The sequence below is a fragment of the Synchiropus splendidus genome, chromosome 10 (assembly GCF_027744825.2).
Source record: "Synchiropus splendidus isolate RoL2022-P1 chromosome 10, RoL_Sspl_1.0, whole genome shotgun sequence".
Classification (NCBI taxonomy): Eukaryota; Metazoa; Chordata; class Actinopteri; order Syngnathiformes; family Callionymidae; genus Synchiropus; species Synchiropus splendidus.
Genome location: NC_071343.1, coordinates 6,857,197 through 6,877,460, shown reverse-complemented (window position 1 = coordinate 6,877,460; position 20,264 = coordinate 6,857,197). Strand labels below are relative to the sequence as shown.

General features: G+C 41.9%; 1 protein-coding gene across 4 annotated transcripts in view; it reads right to left on the bottom strand.

Annotated features, from left to right (window-relative positions):
• The window catches only part of lrp1bb (low density lipoprotein receptor-related protein 1Bb), a 281,286-nt gene that overhangs the window by 163,355 nt on the left and 97,667 nt on the right, over positions 1 to 20,264 (bottom strand). For all 4 annotated transcript variants that reach the window (XM_053877208.1, XM_053877210.1, XM_053877209.1 and 1 more), the window contains one exon: positions 10,381 to 10,518. In XM_053877208.1, coding sequence (XP_053733183.1) covers positions 10,381 to 10,518 — 138 coding nt within the window. The remainder of the gene's footprint in view (positions 1 to 10,380; positions 10,519 to 20,264) is intronic.

Here is a 20,264-nt window from a genome sequence, read left to right as displayed (position 1 = left end):
AAATGCATTACTGACGCCTGCAGAGAGCGGAGATAATAGAGGCTGAGCGAGACAGAAAACTGAGGAGTAGCCAAGGAAAAAGATGTCACTGGAGAAAGAGGACGGTCGTCCGGGAAGATGGGACTGGTGTCATGGATGCTGAGGAACAGAGATGGAGGGAAACTGAGTGTAGGATTAGAAGAATCTACGATCGTTTTCAGTCTGTATTTACGTGGGTTCAGTACGACATAGCTGACACACTTACAGTCGTAATGGTGTGTGGCTCTAAAAAGTGCTCATTTTATGAGTGCCGCCAGGCAAGGAGGTGGTTGGTCCTTGTTGTTTTACCAGGACAATAAAAAAAACCTCTTGACTACCAGAGAGCTTTCTCCAGTCCTGCCCCGATGACTCCGTTAGAGCCTCCCATGATCCAGAGGATTATCCAGAACACCAACAACATTTAAGTGCCTGTTCCTTTCCTGGAAGTTTTATTGGATTTTTTTTTTTTTTCAAAAAAATTCCAAATTATTTTGTGAAAAATTCTCATTCTGAAGGCATGAAATTGAGGTGGACTTAAACCTTTGTGCATCGCATGTTGACACATACTGGAGATGCTTCACTATGTCTCAACTTTCAATATCAACGTGTCCCCTCCGGTATGACGTTCCAAAAGGACGGGTCGGGGACCGGAGAGGCGTGACGACAGAGGGATGAGGGATGATAAAGTAGATCACAAGCAGAAAAGGTAGTGTGAATCGCACCAACTTCACAATCTGCCTTAAGGTCCTTTGACGGTGCACCTTAATCCGAGTCGAAATCCCAGCGTGAGGGGCTCAAGTGCCAGGAAGGACCACAGATCTTTCCTCGTATTTCTTATAGCGCTTTATGTGGCTCTCTAGCTCTGACTTAAGGGCAGGATCTTTCAAGTGACACAGTTATCACCCAGTGGCACCCTTTGGCGACAACAAGGAAGGCGGAACATGCTTCCAATGAAAGGCACAAGAATGACTTTGGCGACACCCTGGAACCCAAAAGTCCCCTTGAAAATGGTTTACCACCATCGCTGTCCCCCATATATTTGAAGGTTTCTCCCAACTAAAACACCTGGAGATCCCACCAATAACCTCAAAGGTAATGTAGTAAAGCTTGTATAATCAATAGCACAATGTAGCTTTATCGTAAAAAAGCCAAATGAAACATAGGGCTCATTTTATAAAACACATAATATAGCCCCATTCAAGAATTCAAAGAAAGTACATGTGTCAACCTTTATGGCATCAAGCTCATCATCCTTTGTAGGAAGCAGTCAAATACGACTGTATAAATACGACTCAACTGTGATGAAATAACTGTGAAGACGCAGCAGCTCCACTTTCTTTTCATGTCATTCATTTCCAAATAGAGGATCTGTGCAACCTTCCACAAAAATATTTCATCACAAGGAATTAAGGATAAAAGAAATAGAAGACAATAATGCATTATAAAAGTAGCATGGAGGGCTTCAGATAAGAAATACATAGACAAATGTTAAAGACTGCACAAAAATGTTTTCACGCTTTCGACAGTGCTACGGTTTCCACATCGTCCCCATGGGAGCTGGAGTGAGGTCGGCAAATGTTGCATGTGACCCTGAGGCTGTACAACTCTCACACTGATCTAGTGGTCCACATAGACTCAGGTTGGCTTTGACCTCGCGAGTGTAGAAATGCACATGGACAAGTGGACGTTTATGACAAAATGAAAAAAAATATCAGGTTGACATTTCAAGGCCACTTTGTTCTGCAGCTGGCTGCTTTACATTATCTGATGGAGTGTATAAAACAGGTCGTGATCTTCTCACACCTGACTGGAACCAGAGTTTTGACTGTTCACTGTTTATTAACTTTTACACAGAGGTAAACCTTGGTCGTTTCAGACATAAAAGACAGGACGTGTCCAGATCCAGATGAAAACGTTGGCAGGATTTTAAGGACTGATAAGAGTTCAAATGATTGAAGCGGCGCCAGGTAGAACGTTCAGTTGGAAAGCAGCACTGGTCCTTTATTCGCCGTGCAGGTGCGTTTGTTGCCTATCACGGTTTGTACAATAGCAGGAAAAATCAAATCCGAATCGACGCCCAACTCTGTGTCGCAGCCCTTTTCTGAAGGATAGTTTAGCCAAATAGACGGGTGGAACTGGACGTAGATGATCCCGGTATTTCAAAACCAATTCCCTTTCCATTAAGTCCGGGTCAGGGTGCGTGGAAGCCGCTGACAGTCATGTACTGCAACAGCAATGCTGCTTCTTGTTTCAAGGCCCGTGTGACATTTTTGGAACAATTGGCAGCGCAGAGTAGAGATCAGGAAGAGACAAACTTTCCTGCTGAGGAGAAATCCTTACATTCAAAGCCCTGGGGACATGAAAGAGAAAGAAAAGCAGCCGCAGTATAGTGTGAGCCGCTTCACTGGCAACCAAGACTAGCACACATGTGGAAGCTGCTCAAGAACGCAGCATTGTTTTTTTTATGTTAGAGTCAGTCGAGCAAACATAATTTGCTTTTCATTGTCATTAATGTGCGAGTTAACAAAGCATGAACATCTGTGAGTTTGTTGTGTGATGCGCGCCGTTCTGAAATTGACCTGTTTTCCTGATGAGGACATTTAGCACGCACTGCAGCGTCCTCCATCTGCAACTAAACTGAATGTCGAGCGGTTATAGGTATTAATGATGGAGGCAATAGCTCATGTCGCTCCCAATTTGTTTTGCACAAAAATAAGTGCAGTCTTATTGTCTGGCGCCTCAAAGTTCGAGGGTCATTGGAGCCAAGTCAGTATCTTTATGAAGCTTATTGACTCAATGGTCATTTCATAAGCCACAGATTCAGTGGTTTAAGAAGCAGTGAGGGAGGGTTGAAATGTTGGCCCCCAGACACTTTCAGCACCTGGACAGGCAACTCCAACTCAAGAGTTGAGACAATGTTTTCGCAGATTGCATTGCTACACACAATCCAGCCAACGTGTGACTTTGCGGATGCATCAATTCAGCTCAGCTTGGTTTTCGGCTCTTTAGAAACGCTTACGTCAAACCACCTTTATACCCAAATACACACAGTGTCCAAAAAAGTCTTCTCTATTTCAACAACTTCATGCTCCTAAGGCGTCATATATCGACGTATATATATTGACATCAGTCACAGCATGTCGATGCATGAAGTAAATATCGCAAACTCTTGTTGTTACTTCAGGTACATTACTGGGTGTATATGTACTTCGTTCATATGAAGGTACTGAATATTCTAGCAATGGGCTTCATGAAACAGTGTCCTCATTTTCAGAGGTGCGTAGGTGGCGCTCTCAGTTTCAGAATGGTTGTTTAAATATAAAGACGTCGGAGCATAGAGTGCCATCTAGTGGGCTCTCAAAGAGTGGACACTGTTTCATGAAGCCTCACTAAATCACTCACCATGTGGGACCTTGGAGCAAGGCTGGAGTTTCATCAGAGACTTTGGCAGAAAAAGGAAAACATCTTTTTTAAGATTTTTTTTTGAAGGAAATGGCCCTCACAGAGGTGGTTAGTTAAACATGTGCCTGAGGTTTTATCACTGCTGAAAGCAGAGGAGACTCAATGCTGCTTCCTGAGATATGCCCGGCTGTTTGACCACGTTTATCTTCCTCGGATCGAATGACAATTTACGCTGCAGCGAGCGAACCTCCATATGTTGCAACGTCTCTCCGAAAAAGTGAAATTTTGTGGTCCCTGGAGTCTTTTTGATGTCCACCTTCTGCTCGTATTCACTCGGGGAACTTGCTGTTCATGCCCAGTCCCACACACTGAGACCAAACTCATCTAAAAGCAGAGAAATTGAGGTCACCAACGGGAAGTTTTAGGCAACCAGCTGGGTCTCTCACGAAACTTTCTCCCCTCCCTTATCTGCCCACCTCTTATGAATATACATGCAGAACATCCCAGGAGGCCCTGATATGAAGGTGCCCAGATGGAAAACCACCAAGCTCTTTTTATTCACCTTCAGGAAAGTTCCTTCTTCTTATTCACACTTTCTCATTTTCACGGCAGAAGATTTACATTCCTTAAATATGCGGGCTTTGTTTGTTTTCCTCTGAACAGCTGTCATTAATGGGCTCAAATATTTGCTTTCACAAGGTCATGAACAGGTGTGTATACAATCCCTGTGTAGGTTGTGTTGTTGGGTTGTGACATGACTCTTGTGTCTGTTATAGACGCATCATAATCTCAGGGTAGCACTGTGGCCAGTGGTTAGCGCTGCAGCCTCACAGCAGGAGGCAAGTGTTGGGAAGTCTCTCCCTGTGCTTGCATGGGTTTTCCCTGGGGAACTCTGGTTTCCTCTCAAAGCCCTCAAACATGTAGAGCTGAATTTCTGACTGTTCTGTTGTATCACTGGTAGTCTGCCTATGTCTACCATCGACAGGCAGCCTTTCCAGGGTGTCCCTCACTCCAAATAAATGGACACCAGTGTCCCCATAAATTGAATGGGTGGGATATGTTCTTCAACTCTTTTTAATATTTGTATTTAATTCCCACAATAAACAAATGATATTTGATTCATAGCAATGTAAGAGTTTGAGTCTGTATTTTTGTAGTTAGTGATGCACTGATGAGGCTTCATGAAACAGTGTCAGTCAGTTTCAGAGCTTAGTAGGAGACGCTCTCAGTTGTAAAATGACGTGAGGTTTCATTGAAACGGTTGTTCACGCTCAAAGATTTCAAGAAAGAAACAGCGGGAGGAATTGCTGCTTCTTGGACATTTGAAGGAACAGACCAGCTCAGTATAGCTGGAGTGAGGTCTGCATCTCATGTTTTCTTTTTTCAGTAAATGTCAAAACTTCCACCTTTGCTTGACTCTTCATGTGCTAAATTCATTTCCACGTCAGGAGTAGAGTGATTTTTGGTCGTAAATATTGAACACATTTAACATGTACGGCTGCTTTAAGAGCAGCTTAGTGGGGCATCCCATGATCCACGGACCTAGGAATTCTCTGATCGGATGATCTTAAAAAATTAAAATAATCTGCTGTTCACGATCCTTGTTTCGGAAGGAGCAAAATCGCTATGAAAATGTTTTCTTTTCTTAGTGGGCTGACACCCATGGACTCTTCTGGTTGCTAAGAGACACATGGGGCGACTCTTATCATATTTAGTCAGTTGAATGACAACACTGCCACCAAAATAAAACAGCATAGACGTGTATAAAAACAGCGACAGATTTTAATTTTATTTATTTATGTTTCTCAATTGACAAATGTTCCCGTACATTCAATGTTTTTGGTCAAGATGGTTTCCAGAGCCATTTCTCCTTTTACCAACGGGGATTGTCCTATATCAGGCAAAAAAAAGTGAGCAGTTGGCTGTTGTTATCACACCCTTTTTGGTGAAGTGAGAGCAAGGTCTAAACACTTCATACATTTTTTGATGGAAGAGTGTCATTCCAAGGCTTCTGTTGAACAGATACAGTGATAAATATAAAACCATTTATTAATAAACTAAAACATTTTGAAGTAAAAACCATTTGAGGAGAAGCTGAATGAGACATTTTTATGGTCTTCTGACCAATGAAATTATTCCTCCAGCGGGTGATTACAATACAGATAATGGCATGAATCCGCATAATACGCCTCACCTTGAAACATGAAACGCAGTTTCGTACGGAACGCTAGACTACAGCTCCAACTGAAGTTACTGGCTCATTCATTCAAACTGTGGTCATCGCTTCTATTACGCTCGTGAGCAGGAGACAGAATGTTATTTGACAAATATTTTGAAAAGAAAATTCCATATGCTTCGTTTTCAATTTTAAGACAAAGCGAGGCGATTTAGTCCTCGGCTCGTGTAACGCGACACCGCAGCTACAACACAATCCGCAGCTCCGCAGAACGGCTGCCGAGATAAACAGACTTAGCGGAAGAGAAAAGAATCTACGCACTGACCATTATCTGCTTAATAAGCAGCTGAGACTTTTAATTACCGCTAATTACCTAGACCTCATTTTTGCCCTCAAATATTTGCCTGCAAGCGGTGAACTCACATTAAAGTCTGACTTGTTCAGCCGACCGCCGCAATTCAGCGAGGCTAAATGTCCAAATATTCATCAAACTGACAACAACACGGGACTTTGGCCACAGTAATCCATCACCGCACGGCGCACTGCCGTGACTCTAATCATATTGTACATTCATTATTAAAGAGTTTAGATGAATAAAGCACTGAATATATACATGAAGCAAATACAGAATACAGGTTATTGAAGCAAACACATACATTATTAAATGTAGCATTGCAATAATGGGATTTTTTTCTTGGTGGATTTTTCATTATATCTGCGTCCTAGGTGTTTAAGTTTGCTTTTGGTGTGTGTGTGTGTGGAGGTGTGTGTGTTGGGGGGTACCAAGTTTTGACAAGCCTCCTTCTTGTGAGGACGATTTAGAGGGTTAAAGCGTAAAAGTAGTGTATTACAATTGGGTGCAAGTTTGGTTCAGAGTCCTGGTGAAGGTGAGCCATTTATTTGTGATGTTTAAGCTACAGGTGAGAGGCAGGGGAAGGCATTATGTCCATGAGAGGTGCTCACAAAAATAGGGAAACAAGTGAGTGTGTGAGGGTATGTGTCCTTACATAGCTATATTTGTAGGGAACAATACATCAAGGTTACGGTTAGCCATTTGTTTTGGATGGTTCGGTTTAGTGTGAGAGGCTGGGGAAAGGGTTGTGGGAATCAGAGGTCCCTATAAAGATAGCGGTACAAATGTGTGAGTTTATTTAGGATGGCTGAGACGCCAAAAAAATCCAAGGGCACAGTTCATAATAATTGGCTCAACAAATGGCATGAATGTGCAAGAAAAAAAAAAGTTTTCATTCATATATATATATTTAACCAATAATATAACATACATTGTATTTAATAATCCATAATATTGTGACATTTCCCCCTTCTGCTTCCATTGCCTTCAAGAACTAGCTCATGTGGTACGTTCATATTTATGGCAACACTGTAAATCGCAGCAGCAATTGAAGCCTTATGATACAAACATAAACAAAAATACAAACACAGATGCTATAAAGAAGCTACTGCATTAAAAAAAAACAATGTGTTTAAGTGACGTGAAAGGTTCTCAAGGAAGGAAACCTTTAGCTTATGTTAGTTAATTTTAGAAAGAGCAACGGTAAGCTGGATAAAAGCACAGTATGTTCATTAAACAACACCTGGCTGCAGGTTAATATGATTTGTCATTAGGTCCCCGCAGTGTTGACAGTTTTTGCATCGAGGGATTTCAACATGGCTTAATATAAGACATTGTTTTCGAAAACGCACTTTATCAAAGACGCGCGAGGTCACTTTAAAAATGGGTGTACAGAATAAGATTACCCCGCCCCTAGTGACTCGAGCGATCGTGAATTAAGACACCTGAGGGTTGGCGTCTAACCTGACGTCTCAAAAAACACAGTGCTTCTGTGGAGACCTGTGGACTTCACAGTGAAAGGAGAGGGGCAGAGCAGAGTAAGTTATCTCTGTCTCCAGGAAAAGTACTTTGACCCAGAGCCAGGGCACCCAGAAAAGGAGGTGCCAAAAACAGCAGGTGAGAATGTTGGAGTGGCCTTGTGTGTCAGACTGCTGTCGTTCGGTCCAAGCGACCAGCTGAGAAATAAGACAACTTGCTTAAAGCACCTCAAACCCTTCGCCGGTTTTGAGGTGGTCTGAGGGAGACAGAACAACCTCCAACAAAGGCGGATTATTTCCACTTGTTTGAACTAAATGTGTTAATAAATGTGGGAAAACAAAGCACGGATGACTGGCTTATAACATGGCAATTTTGACGGTGGATTAGAAAAAGATCTACCAACGTACAGGCCTCAACTAAGGGAGTAAACAAGTCTGCTCCCTCTCTCCCCTCCTACCACTCTTGAAGGAACAGCCTGTCATTGTTGCGCGTCCTAAGTGACAATCCTCTAAACTGCTCCACCTGCATCATCCCTCATCAGAACAAAGATCCTCCACTTGAGTGGCTCGTACTCAATGTTTGAGACGATTAGACAATGAGCTACAGTCCCGCCAGATAAGGCAATTTACAGAGTAACTGTTCGGAAAAGAAGAGGCAGTTTGAGAAACTATGTTTCTGGAGGGCCGACACGTAAGCGGAGCATTTAGTCAAACAGGGCGCTGTTATTTTTAGTGAACCTTCTTGACAGTTGGAAAGTGCTGTCATGCGAATGGAAGCGATAAGTCAGAGCTCTTTCCCTGCGCGTATGATCTTCATTTTTCTGGACGTATTTCTCAACCACTCAGCAGAGTCTCACACTTCCTCTTGGCTTCGCTGTTTTGAGCTGAATAGAAAAGCTGCCTTCCAGGCACAAAGGTAAATTTCTCCATAGGAGGTCTGGAACCTATTCTTAGAGTCAGTGCCTCATAATGGCTCAGCTGCATGTACAGTCCACGAGTCTTATTATCCTGCTTTCATTCGGTTAGTCCCTTATATACCGCTTCATCAACATGTTTGCCTGCATGTTTGAACAAAGACCTTCGCAACTTGTCTTCAGTATTTCTACAGAACAGCTGAATGCCTGAGAACCTTGGCTGAATGAGGTTTCATGACACCGTATTGAAGGGTTGATGAGGTTTCATGAAACAGTGACCTGATTTTCCTCTGCTGTCAAATGTTCGGCTTTGAAAAAGGAATTCAATTCCTCACAGCATTTCTAAATAAAGAGGCCTCTTAAAACTAGGACACTGTTTCGTGATACTTAATCTATAATATCTGTTATTCTTCAGGCTTTTTTTTTTTTACATCTAAATATCCCTGAGATTTGGATACGATTTGACATTCATCTGATCTTACTGAACTTACTGTGCTGAGACGTACTTCTGCTCTTTTGTTTAACAGAGAAATGGTGTTCTCTCGCAGAGTCGCAGTCTCCGCAAAAGCTGCTTGGAAGAATCTCTGTTCCCTGCACTTTAATGTCAGTGCAGATGACACGGAATGTTGAAGCTGATACTTGGAAGTGTGACAAGAGAGCAAGAGATGTGTGTGATGTCTGCCATTACAGTACTTCAGTCCTCCATTTGTTAACCATTCAGTACAAGAAATATTTTTTATGAAAAACAAAAGGCCAGTAGGATGTACTGCACAGATAAATATGCATAATACCATAGAAGGAACTGAAAATAAATTAAAAACCAACGTTGAATTATATTAAATAATAATTATTTGTATTTGTATTTCTCTACATCAAAAAAACAAACAAAAAAAATGTTTGTACACTAATATTAGTTTCCTGCGCTGTATCAACACGACAGATGCAGTGTCTCCATTTTTTATGTCGCATTTTAAAAATGAATAACAATGTCGCAACACCTGTGATGATGTCATTAATATTACAAAATGCTTACAATTTTAAAGACTGTTTTCTTAGGCGCGGTGCCGCGGGAGAGGTTGATATTTTTGGTACATCCTTGTGGTGACGTAACATGAGCTAAAGGGTGAGAATCAAAACATCTGAGAAAGGCAGCGAGTGTTTGAATCTTGAATCTCAAGGGTCAAACGTGAGGAGGGATTGATACAAAATTCAATTTTGTTTAAAATGAAATGGGGCGTTGAGTGGCTCTTCAGTGGTCAGAAAACAGTCGGGATCTAAATATGAATAACATATGGGAGTTAAATAGTTTGAGTAACAATAACTATGAGTCTCAGGTACCTGAGCGCTTTCAATTTAAGGAGAAAAAAAAAATTACTAAATAAAAAAAAAACAAGTGGTAGTTGTAGTCGTAGCAGTAGTTGTACAAGTAGTGAACAAGCAATAAAAATAACCATGAAACAGACTGTGTTGTGCTTCAGTCTAGACTAGAACAGGTCAAAGTGCGGCCCGGGATCCACATGGAGCCTGTATTTATGAGGCCCTCATGAAGTCACAGCAGAACTGCAAAATGACAGTGTTGCTGTTCATCATTCATTACTGTTTAAATCATAAATAAAAGTCACATATTATTTATTTTATATTTTCTTCAGTATTTATGACCCTGAAAATAAATAAACAAAACACTTTTGGGGGAAAAACTGACTAATAAAGTGCATGGAAATATATCCACCACTCACAAAGTAGCAACAAGTAGTTGATGAAGCTTCATGAAGCAGTGTCCTCATTTTCAGAGCCCACTAGATGGCACTGTCTGCCCTAAAATGGATGTGAGCAACCATTTCAAGAAACCTCCCATCTTTTTTGAAGCGAGTGCGCCACCTACTGAGCTCTGAAATTGAGGACACTGTTTCATGATGCCTCATCAGCCCATCACCGGCAACAAGCAGTAGCAGTGGTCAGGTGATAAAACCATTCAAATCCAGCCAAGTCCATCTGTTTACACATTGACCTGAGGGAAGGACAAGATTTGTTCGGGCTCACCTCGACAGTGGACGCCTTCGTCATAGCCGTCGTCGCAGTCTTTAGCTCCGTTGCAAAGTTTGTTGAAATGGATACATTTTTTTGTTCCTATGCACTGTATGTGGTTGAGGGGACATCTGATCGCCACCTCCTGCACACCTGAAAAACACAAAGAATATGTGTCAGAAACACGTCTCCTCAGGCGCTGGAAGCCATTTTGCTTTGCTATACAATCTGACACGGATGCAAATCACCTTCCGGACCCCAAAAAAAGATTATCTGACTCACGTCACGGGGCACTGAAGAGTAGCTGTTTAAGGATTCGCGACACACACACACACACACTCTCACTCCTCATTCTGCCTCGGAAGCACATAAAACCCAGCTGACCAGTGCATCATCAACGTAGACGTGTCACATCTTCACCTCAGCTGCATTGATATCAATTACCCACTTGCCATTGCGGTCACTTAGTGGGGAGATTTATCACCTGTGAGATGGGATTTGTCCGGCTCCCAGAAGAGCTCACTTCCAAGCCCACTCGGAGCATCTTGAATGGGTGATTAGTGAGTCACAGCATCCGCTCCTGCTTTGTGGAACGCAGCGATTAAGGCACATTTCAAAGTGCACCAACTTCACACTTGCCGCCAGATCAAGAAAGTGATACTACAGCAGTATTTTTTGCCTTCACTCTCTCTCCATGGGCACAATAGTGACTCACAGCTTCATCCTGTTGAGTGCTCTTTATTGCTCTAGGTTTTGCAATTGAGTGTCTTCTCTAATAAATATTTCTTGGCTCACAAATCCCCGCTGAGTCGCACGGTATTTAGGCTCGGCAAAGATACGCGTCATTGTCTTTGAGTGCACCCCTTTAAACCAGCCAGTGAACAGACCCCATTTTAGGGGTCTGCTAGTGTAAGTGCTAGAGTTAAAATGTACATATTGGACAGTCAGAATACAAATATCTACAGCACATCTTTGAAAACACATCGCCATGAGACATCAGTAATGTGACTTTGTACAGCAGCATGTTGCATTTGATGGGGCTTTTAAAGTCAAGACATTAACTTGTCACTCACTTGTACTAAAACTTGGAGCTTAAAATCTAATGGGTGATTAGATTTTGTTAGTTTGCCCTTCCGTCTTGTTAATCAACAACTACAGTAGCTGAGCGTTTTACAGCAAGTCTCCGTCTAGTTGGAATCTTATGCTTAACTTGCTTATAACTTGTGCAAATGGGTTTGACAACTATTGTTCTCTTCATTATTATTGCTATTGTTGTTAGCTTCTCGTGAGCTTTTATCCACAAATATGGCGCTGGTAAACATCGAAATTCACTCAACAAAACTGGTCATGTCGAATGGAGAACTTTCCACGAGTGATGGTGAGGCTTCATGAAACAGTGTCCTTATTTTCAGAGCTCCGTAGATGGCACTCTCGGTTTAAAAATGATGTGAGGTTTCAGTGAAATGGTTGTTCAAATCCAAATATTTTTGAACAGAGAGTGTCATCTAGTGGGCTCTGAAAATGAGGACACTGTTTCATGAAGCTTCATCAGCCCAGCACTACGAGGAACAAAGTTTAGTTTAGTATTGTAGTTATTCATTTATTATCATTATTTATTCTTTTCCTTTTGCTTTTTCACTGGAGAGTGAAATAAAGTACTTTGACCTGTGTTGGTGTTGTATGTGACAGATTTAAAAAAATAAATTTAATTAAATTCCACAGTGCCAAATGTTGCGGCAAGGATGGAGGATTGACTAGTAGGCATCATTGCTGTTTTGCCTCAGGCACTATATCTAACACTTACTCCACTGCTGCAGTTCCATCACCAGCACATCTGAATGACCACGAACAGCCTTCAAGCAGGTGAAGCCAGGTTTGTCGCAATATACATATAACCTCTGAAGTCAAGTGAGTCCTCCCACATGCAGGTCACTAATAAAAGTCATCTTGTTCATAAAAGCCACCCTTTTAAACATGTCACCCTCAGATAAGACCGTAAACACATGCGCGGCCATGCAGCCACCAGGCTAAAGCCTCCGCATATCTATTTGGCAAACGTTCTATTTAACACACAGCTGTAAAGGTCTGTGACAATGTAAGTGCGTTGTCAGCCTCTCCCCTAACTTCTCACCACATGGGCTCTAATCTAATGTGATAAGAGGAGGGATGGAGCATGAATATTCAGCAGCTCAGATCTGTCACGCCGGGGTAAACAGATGGTCTCTCAACGGCTGGGGCGTTCAGAAGTCCTCTAACAATTTCCCCGATACTGTACGCCGTGATTTTGTGGCGAATCAAAGTCAAACATACCGTGCAGTCTTGTTAAATATTTTCTAACAGAGTTGGACTGGAAACGCGCTCCTTGCGGACTCGCTGTGTTTTCCCTCGGAACCGACATTTGTCTGGATGTGTTCTGGTTATGTTAAACAATCAGGTTTCACAGCTGCACAACTGCAGGTTATCTAAAAATGGGTTACATTACAAGCTAGCAAACATTGTGTACGTGGAGCTTGGCAGGGGGACAGGAAGGGCGACAGTGTTCAGCCAGGAATGACATCTGGCAGCCAATGCCATAGCATTCAAACTTGCTCATATGAACCTGGCTCCTCATGAAGTTTCCCAAGTTTCGATGACACATTTGAGTTTTGGAGTCTCATGGCAGTTGAGGAAATAAAAACCATAGCATTTTATTTTATTTTATTTTATTTTATTTTATTTTATTTTATTTTATTTTATTTTGAAATCATTTGAACCTTGGCACACACATTTGAAATCACAGGTGTGCCATTTATTCAGAAATTCAGAAAATTCATGCCAGTCACATTTAAATGCTCATGGTATGAAACTAGAACTCAGGTCCCAGTTTAAAAGCTGAGAATAGAAGAATAAAAAAGAGGAAATATCACGATATACATTTGACATTAGCAAAAAGTAACAATGTTGACAGACATTGGTAGGAAGATGTTGAGGTTGGAACTGCCAGGCAGAAGGTGGAGAGGAAGGCCAAAGAGGAGATTGATGGAGGTGGTGAAGGAGGACATGAGGTTTGTAGGTTTGAGAGAAGAGGAAGCAGAGGACAGGGTCAGATGGAGGAGGATGATCCACTGTGGCCACCACTGAAGGGAGAAGCCCAAAGAGAACGAAGAAGAAGGAGGAGAAGAAGAAGGAGAAGAAGAAGAAGGAGAAGAAGAAGATGTTGAGGTTGGAACTGCCAGGCAGAAGGTGGAGAGGAAGGCCAAAGAGGAGATTGATGGAGGTGGTGAAGGAGGACATGAGGTTTGTAGGTTTGAGAGAAGAGGAAGCAGAGGACAGGGTCAGATGGAGGAGGATGATCCACTGTGGCCACCACTGAAGGGAGAAGCCCAAAGAGAACGAAGAAGAAGGAGGAGAAGAAGAAGGAGAAGAAGAAGAAGGAGAAGAAGAAGATGTTGAGGTTGGAACTGCCAGGCAGAAGGTGGAGAGGAAGGCCAAAGAGGAGATTGATGGAGGTGGTGAAGGAGGACATGAGGTTTGTAGGTTTGAGAGAAGAGGAAGCAGAGGACAGGGTCAGATGGAGGAGGATGATCCACTGTGGCCACCACTGAAGGGAGAAGCCCAAAGAGAACGAAGAAGAAGGAGGAGATGAAGAAGGAGAAGAAGAAGATGTTGAGGTTGGAACTGCCAGGCAGAAGGTGGAGAGGAAGGCCAAAGACGAGATGTATGGAGGTGGTGAAGGAGGACATGAGGTCTGTAGGTTTGAGAGAAGAGGAAGCAGAGGACAGGGTCAGATGGAGGGAGATGATCCGCTGTGGCAACCACTGAAGGGAGAAGCCCAAAGAGAACGAAGAAGAAGAAGAAGGAGAAGAAGAAGATGTTGAGGTTGGAACTGCCAGGCAGAAGGTGGGGAGGAAGGCCAAAGAGGAGATTGATGGAGGTGGTGAAGGAGGACATGAGGTTTGGAGGTTTGAGAGAAGAGGAACCAGAGGACAGAGTCAGATGGAGGAGGATGATATATATATATATATATATATATATATATATATATATATATATATATATATATATATATATAATAACAATAACAACAATAATAATAATTCAAAATGTTATTAAAAAAAGAATTTCGTGTTATTTATGTTACTAAAATAATTAACATTTGTAGAGGAATCGACATACAACACATTAAAACGCCAAAAACACACAATGCAAAGTATGTAAATGAAATGGAAGGCATCTGGCAGATCTATTCAACACGTTTGTTTGGCTGCTGCATGTCTGGCCACCCAAATCCAACCAGTCCCATTTCCTACATTCGCTCAGATTAAGTTGCGTTTTGATGTTTTGTTCCGTTTGTGTCGTTGAAAATATATGCAATGCGTGTTTTCAATTGAAGGGCACATTCATGGTGTTCCAAAGCACAGGATTGGGAAACTGGCAGCCGTTTTTTGAACAGAGTGATCATGAAATTGTGGGCATTTTCACATACACCGCAGTGGAAGAATGCCTGGGAATGGCAACCCAACCTAAGCAAGAGCTTCTGGACCGCTGCCCTGAATGAACCTCACGCCAACAGTGTCTCCGGTGTCTATCCTGAAACCAGCATGGAACCATGTGAGCTTGTAGGAGGGCTTGGATTTAATCTGCTCCGTATTACACCGACACCTCATCTTAAAATACCCCCTATACAGTACGTTAACAAAGATGGTGGTTTAGAATCAAAACATCACAGAGTATGTCACATGATGCCGGCTCCACCATGAGAAACCTAGCGTTGTTATCTGCCAATAAAAACAATCCTGCGTGATGAAAGCGCCCCGCGGCCGCGCTGCATGATTTATCAATCGCTGCTGGATTGTTGTGCAACAGTTTGTCAGGCTGATCAATGCTCGATAAATATAACATTCCAGGTAATGATTTCCTGCCACCGCCAACCATCATGATGCCTCCATCACGGTGCCGAACGTTCCCACCGAATTTGGCTCTAATGAGCGTTGGTGAACTTATTTATTGAGTTGTATTGTTCACTCAATAGTCACAAGTAATATACACAGTGGCACGCTCGTATTTTTTATTTATTTTTATGAATAACTGATCAGTAAAAATACACCAAAAAACTGCCACTGTAATGGTGTTGACCTCCGTCAAGCCGCCATATTTTATACATGATCGGATACATATTTTGGAATTTGAAGTACCGTTGATGCAACTCAAATTCAAGTGAGCAGAGTTGTCTTAACTCATTTTTGGCACTAGACATTTTTCAATGAAATATTCACGCACATCATAGCGTCTGCGTTTTTTTTTTGTACTGCTCTCTCTCTCTCTCTCTTTCTCTCTCTCACTTTGGTGCATCCAGGAGCGTCGGAATATTCCAGACTACAGAAAACAACCGTGGTTACGATGGCCGTCAGGATTTGTGCCTGGTGGGAGACAAAATGACCCTTGACAAAGGGGCCTACGGCTTCACTAACCAGACAACAGCACCACACTGCCATCACTTTAAAAGCCCATGAAGTGAGCAGCACATGGCTTCGTAGATTTAGACTTAAACTTAAGACTTTCTTTATTGTCATTGCACAAAAACATATCACTCTATCAGGGCAACAAAATTTTGGTCTGAGGCCTCCGGTTTCCAAAAACAAAACTATATGTCCAAAAATAAATAAATATGAGGTAAATACTAGTCAGGAAGATGTACAAATAAACAAATAAACAGTATTGCAGCTACTGTCCAACGTTCACCAGGAACGAAACTTAAAACTTGCAAAGTAACGGAGCATCAAACAGCTTTTTTCCTGATCTGCGCTTCAGTCTTTCATACTGCAGACCAGAACCTTCCAGTACAGGAACAGCTTTTTTCCCCTCAGCTGTCAGACTGTTGAATTCATGAATCGCCCTTTATTTTTTAGTTACTTCTATTATTGTTGTTTATTTTAGTTTATTCCAGAGCACTTTCCTAGTTGGTGTGATCCTCACTGACCGTGGCAATAAAGCTGATTCGGATTCTTAATAATAGACAATATAATAATGACTGTTATCATGAATATGGTCAGAAATAAAACTGACATGATCCATGTATTACAGTGGAAATACAGAACAACAACCTGGGGTGAATTTGGGGTCACGTATGGGCTCAATATTTTCCCCCATATTTTCCTTCAGTCATGTTTAGTGATCAAATAAATCCGGTTTCAAAAGAAAGGCATGCAGTCGCTATCCGCGCAGATTAATTGGCCAATAAATTATGCAAATGATGCTGTAATGTTATGATGATCAAATCAATCTGGGATTAAACCTATGAGGAAAAAAAAAAAGAAGCTCAAGCTGCGTAGCAAGCAGTGGGTCAATGAGCCAGCGAGCCAAGAGTCAGCCATAATTCTCAGAACTATCATTTCATCGACTGAACTTACGGTCAAAGTTGGTATCAAATTAGCATCCCGGGCTGACATTCGCTGCTAATTGTGCTAGTGAGATTGCAGCGCTGCTTCTCCGCCTGTGGCAAATCAATGGAGAAAGCGCAGTAAATGTCAGCCAAACAAACGGATTGCGCGATCCACCCGTAATGTGTGCACTTACACCAACGCCGTTTCCAGGCGAAACGCGACTGTAAAGCAATGATGGGCCTCTGTCTTTGCCTTTAATGTTTCAGCCATGTTGAGTTCAGCGTCAATTATTTATTACAGCCCTGTTTCAATTACCGGCTACAAAGGTTGTGCACTTTTGTAGTGGCATTGATGCTAATGATATTGTCCGTCCTCGTGGGCTTTGTCACTGTGTGGTATTATAAACAGTCAGCGCATGAATATTTGACTTCATTTGCGTTCGTCTGAAACCGGTTTATGCATACATGAGTGGAGACAGTCTTAACCCTGCGCCTCCTTGTTTGGCTGCTGCAGCAATTTCACATATTATGATAAAATGTTTTTTATTGGAGTTCTGTGGCGAAATAGTTCGGCTGAAAATAACATGAAACAGTTTCCCCTAAAATGTGTTTAAAGAGCAGTGTCCCATTTCTCACCCTGACACTGGGTTTATCGTGTTCACGTGTCAGTGCAGTGTGTCCCAACACTCCTCTGACCGAGGGCACTCGCCGTTGACCACTTGAAATGATCCCTTCAAACTGAGGGAGCTCCGGAGCTGACTTGAAACCAAGTGGGAATATGAAGTGTGGATAGATTACCAGGATACCAAAGTACTTTATTTCAAAACAATGTTGGATAGGACAAGAGGGACATTTTAGTTACGAGGACTACTCTTCCGTTTGTTGACTTTCTCTGGTATCACAGGTCAGCGACCCAAATGGTCGACCGTGTCCGACAACATGAACAATACAACAAGTATGTGCAACAGTATGTTTTTATTTCTTCTAAACAAACAACAGTGGGCTAGCATCCAGGCTAACGTTAGCATCCTCATGCCTCTAACAGATCTATCACCGCAACATAGTGGCGAGGCTAGCTTTGGCTCCGCCCATTTCTTCTCCGTTGCTTCACCGAACCTAGTGAAATGATCATCGCCGATGCAAGAGGTTGCAAAAACGTTGGAGCTGGCACTTACTAAACGTCTCCAACATTCGATACGCATATTGTGAAGGGCACTCAAACCAGGTGCTAGTGTAAATGGGACACAGCCTAAGATTAAGGGTTATACTCTCCTTGTTGAGGACGTCATCAAGAGGCCGAGGAAATAAAGCCGTCATAAAGTTGTTTCCTCACCTCATATTGCAAGAAAAAACTCAGCCTCAAGTGCGTGAATGTAATGAAATATTGGTGAGCCATGTGTACGTCATCAAAAACACATAAGAAATCAGGAAATGCAAAGCAGCACGAAGGCTGAATGCAGATGTAATGGAATGTGTTACTGTGGTGCGTATGCAAATAAAAGAACCAAGCCATTAAATATTACTGAGCAGATGTAAAAAAAAAAAGTGACTCAACTTCTCTTTCGTCATTAGAAACAGGCGCCGCTTCCGATCCAATATTAGAGGAAAGGATGTCTAATTCCTCATGAAAGTCTTTTGCCTTCCATGAAACATTAATGGAGCCGTGAATGAGAAGCAAAACCAGACGTGTTGATTCAATGTATGCGTTGAATCTTAGACACCGATGTCGCCTCTATGCCGCGGATTTAGCGTCATTGATGTGATTCAGCCTGAGGATGTTTAGATTATGAAATGTTTTGATCCAGCCCCCCCCCCCATATTACCCTCACATCTCATCTACTTTGAGTCAGCAGATAGCATCAGGAGAAGCTGGTCTTGAAATTGAAAAGGGGAGGGTAAAAAATAGAAGTCGACAGCTATATTCAGTGTGCAGAAACAGTTATAATCCTAAATTCCGTTGCTAGTTCTCAGAATCTAATGTCAGGTTCCAAGGAAATTGCTCGTCTGGGAGGCTGTTGGCAAGTGGTAATGACCTGAAGAGCTTGCATTAGCTCAGATCAGAATACAGGAGGCACCACTACAGGAAATATTATCAGGAGTGTACACATTTCAAATGGTTTCGAAAGTGGTGAAATCCAAAACCTACAAACTGATGTGACTTTTGAGCCAAATTCTAGAGAGGAATTCAATGACGAATCACATCGGAAAGGAGAACACATAACGCTCCGTGTTTTCTATTGGAATTTCACTTGTCTGGGATGGAGCCTCCAAAGTCGCAAAGAATTTCATCCGGTGAGAATCTGAAGGACGATGGACTCTAACCATCTGTTTTGAACTGTTGCTAGTTTGTGCAGTGAGTGATATCCACAAGAGAATTCAATTTCTAATGTCGCATCTTGTGACAGGTTGTTGTGTAAAATATCCTGCTAAAGTGCTGGGGAGAACCCCGGACATTTCTATAAACCATGTACTGCATCGTGAAAACTTGAACGGTAAAAGTCTTTCTGGGTCAGAAACAAAACTAACTTAGACAGAAAATGAAATGAGGACACAGACTAAAACACTTGACATCGTCAAGTCACACAGTCATGTTACGAAGCGTCACGTCCCACAACCACCAGTCTGGACAGCAATAGCAAAACCATAGATCATAATTAATGCCATTTTTAGGGATGGATATGAATGTGGCACAATTTTTTTTTTTTGGATATGTCCAACATTTGACATGCAGATTATTGTAATTACAATCTTCTGACAGTGAGGTTATTTGAAAGTTTCGGATTAAAGAAAGTAAAAGCGTTATATATTATATATTATAATATGGTGAAATATGTAAATAAAGTAAGCAAAAGGTTTTAATATCATTGCTGTGTAGGGGGGAAAACACATTATATGAAATCCATCATTAACTATCATCTCAGTTTTATTATTATTATTATTATTATTATTTAATGAATTAAAAGAAATATTTGGTCTCATCCAGACAGCAGCAAGATCCACGCCAGATCCAGGCCTGATCCACTGGATGGATGATCATATTTCATGTTTTATATTTCATATTTCATTTCATCATTTTCATATCCGATCATAATCATATTTCGCTCAGATCTGGCATGGATCTTGCATATTAAGTTGGTTTTGCTACCCAAGGCCAAATCCGGCCCACATCTGACAAACAGTGCGGCCCATTGATCAAACAGCATGTGGCCCAGATCCGGACTGGACTCCAGTCTTCATCCGGGCCAGATAGATTTTGCTATAAAGGCAGGTTTGACTGTTATAGTCAGCATTTGGATAGTGCCTTGGTACTTAGCTGTGAGGCGTTTCTACTCCATGTTCACCTCATATTCATGTAGATTTCCTCCCACATGTATCGGTTAACTGCTGATACTCAGTTGTCCAAGACCTGTGCCCTTGCACAAACTCCAAGCCACCTGACCATAACACTCAGTATTCCGCTATAAATGGTGCCAACATTTAAATGGGATGCTCAGTGTAGTAATGTGCAAGAAAAAAAAAAAAAAAAAAACAGGTGTGA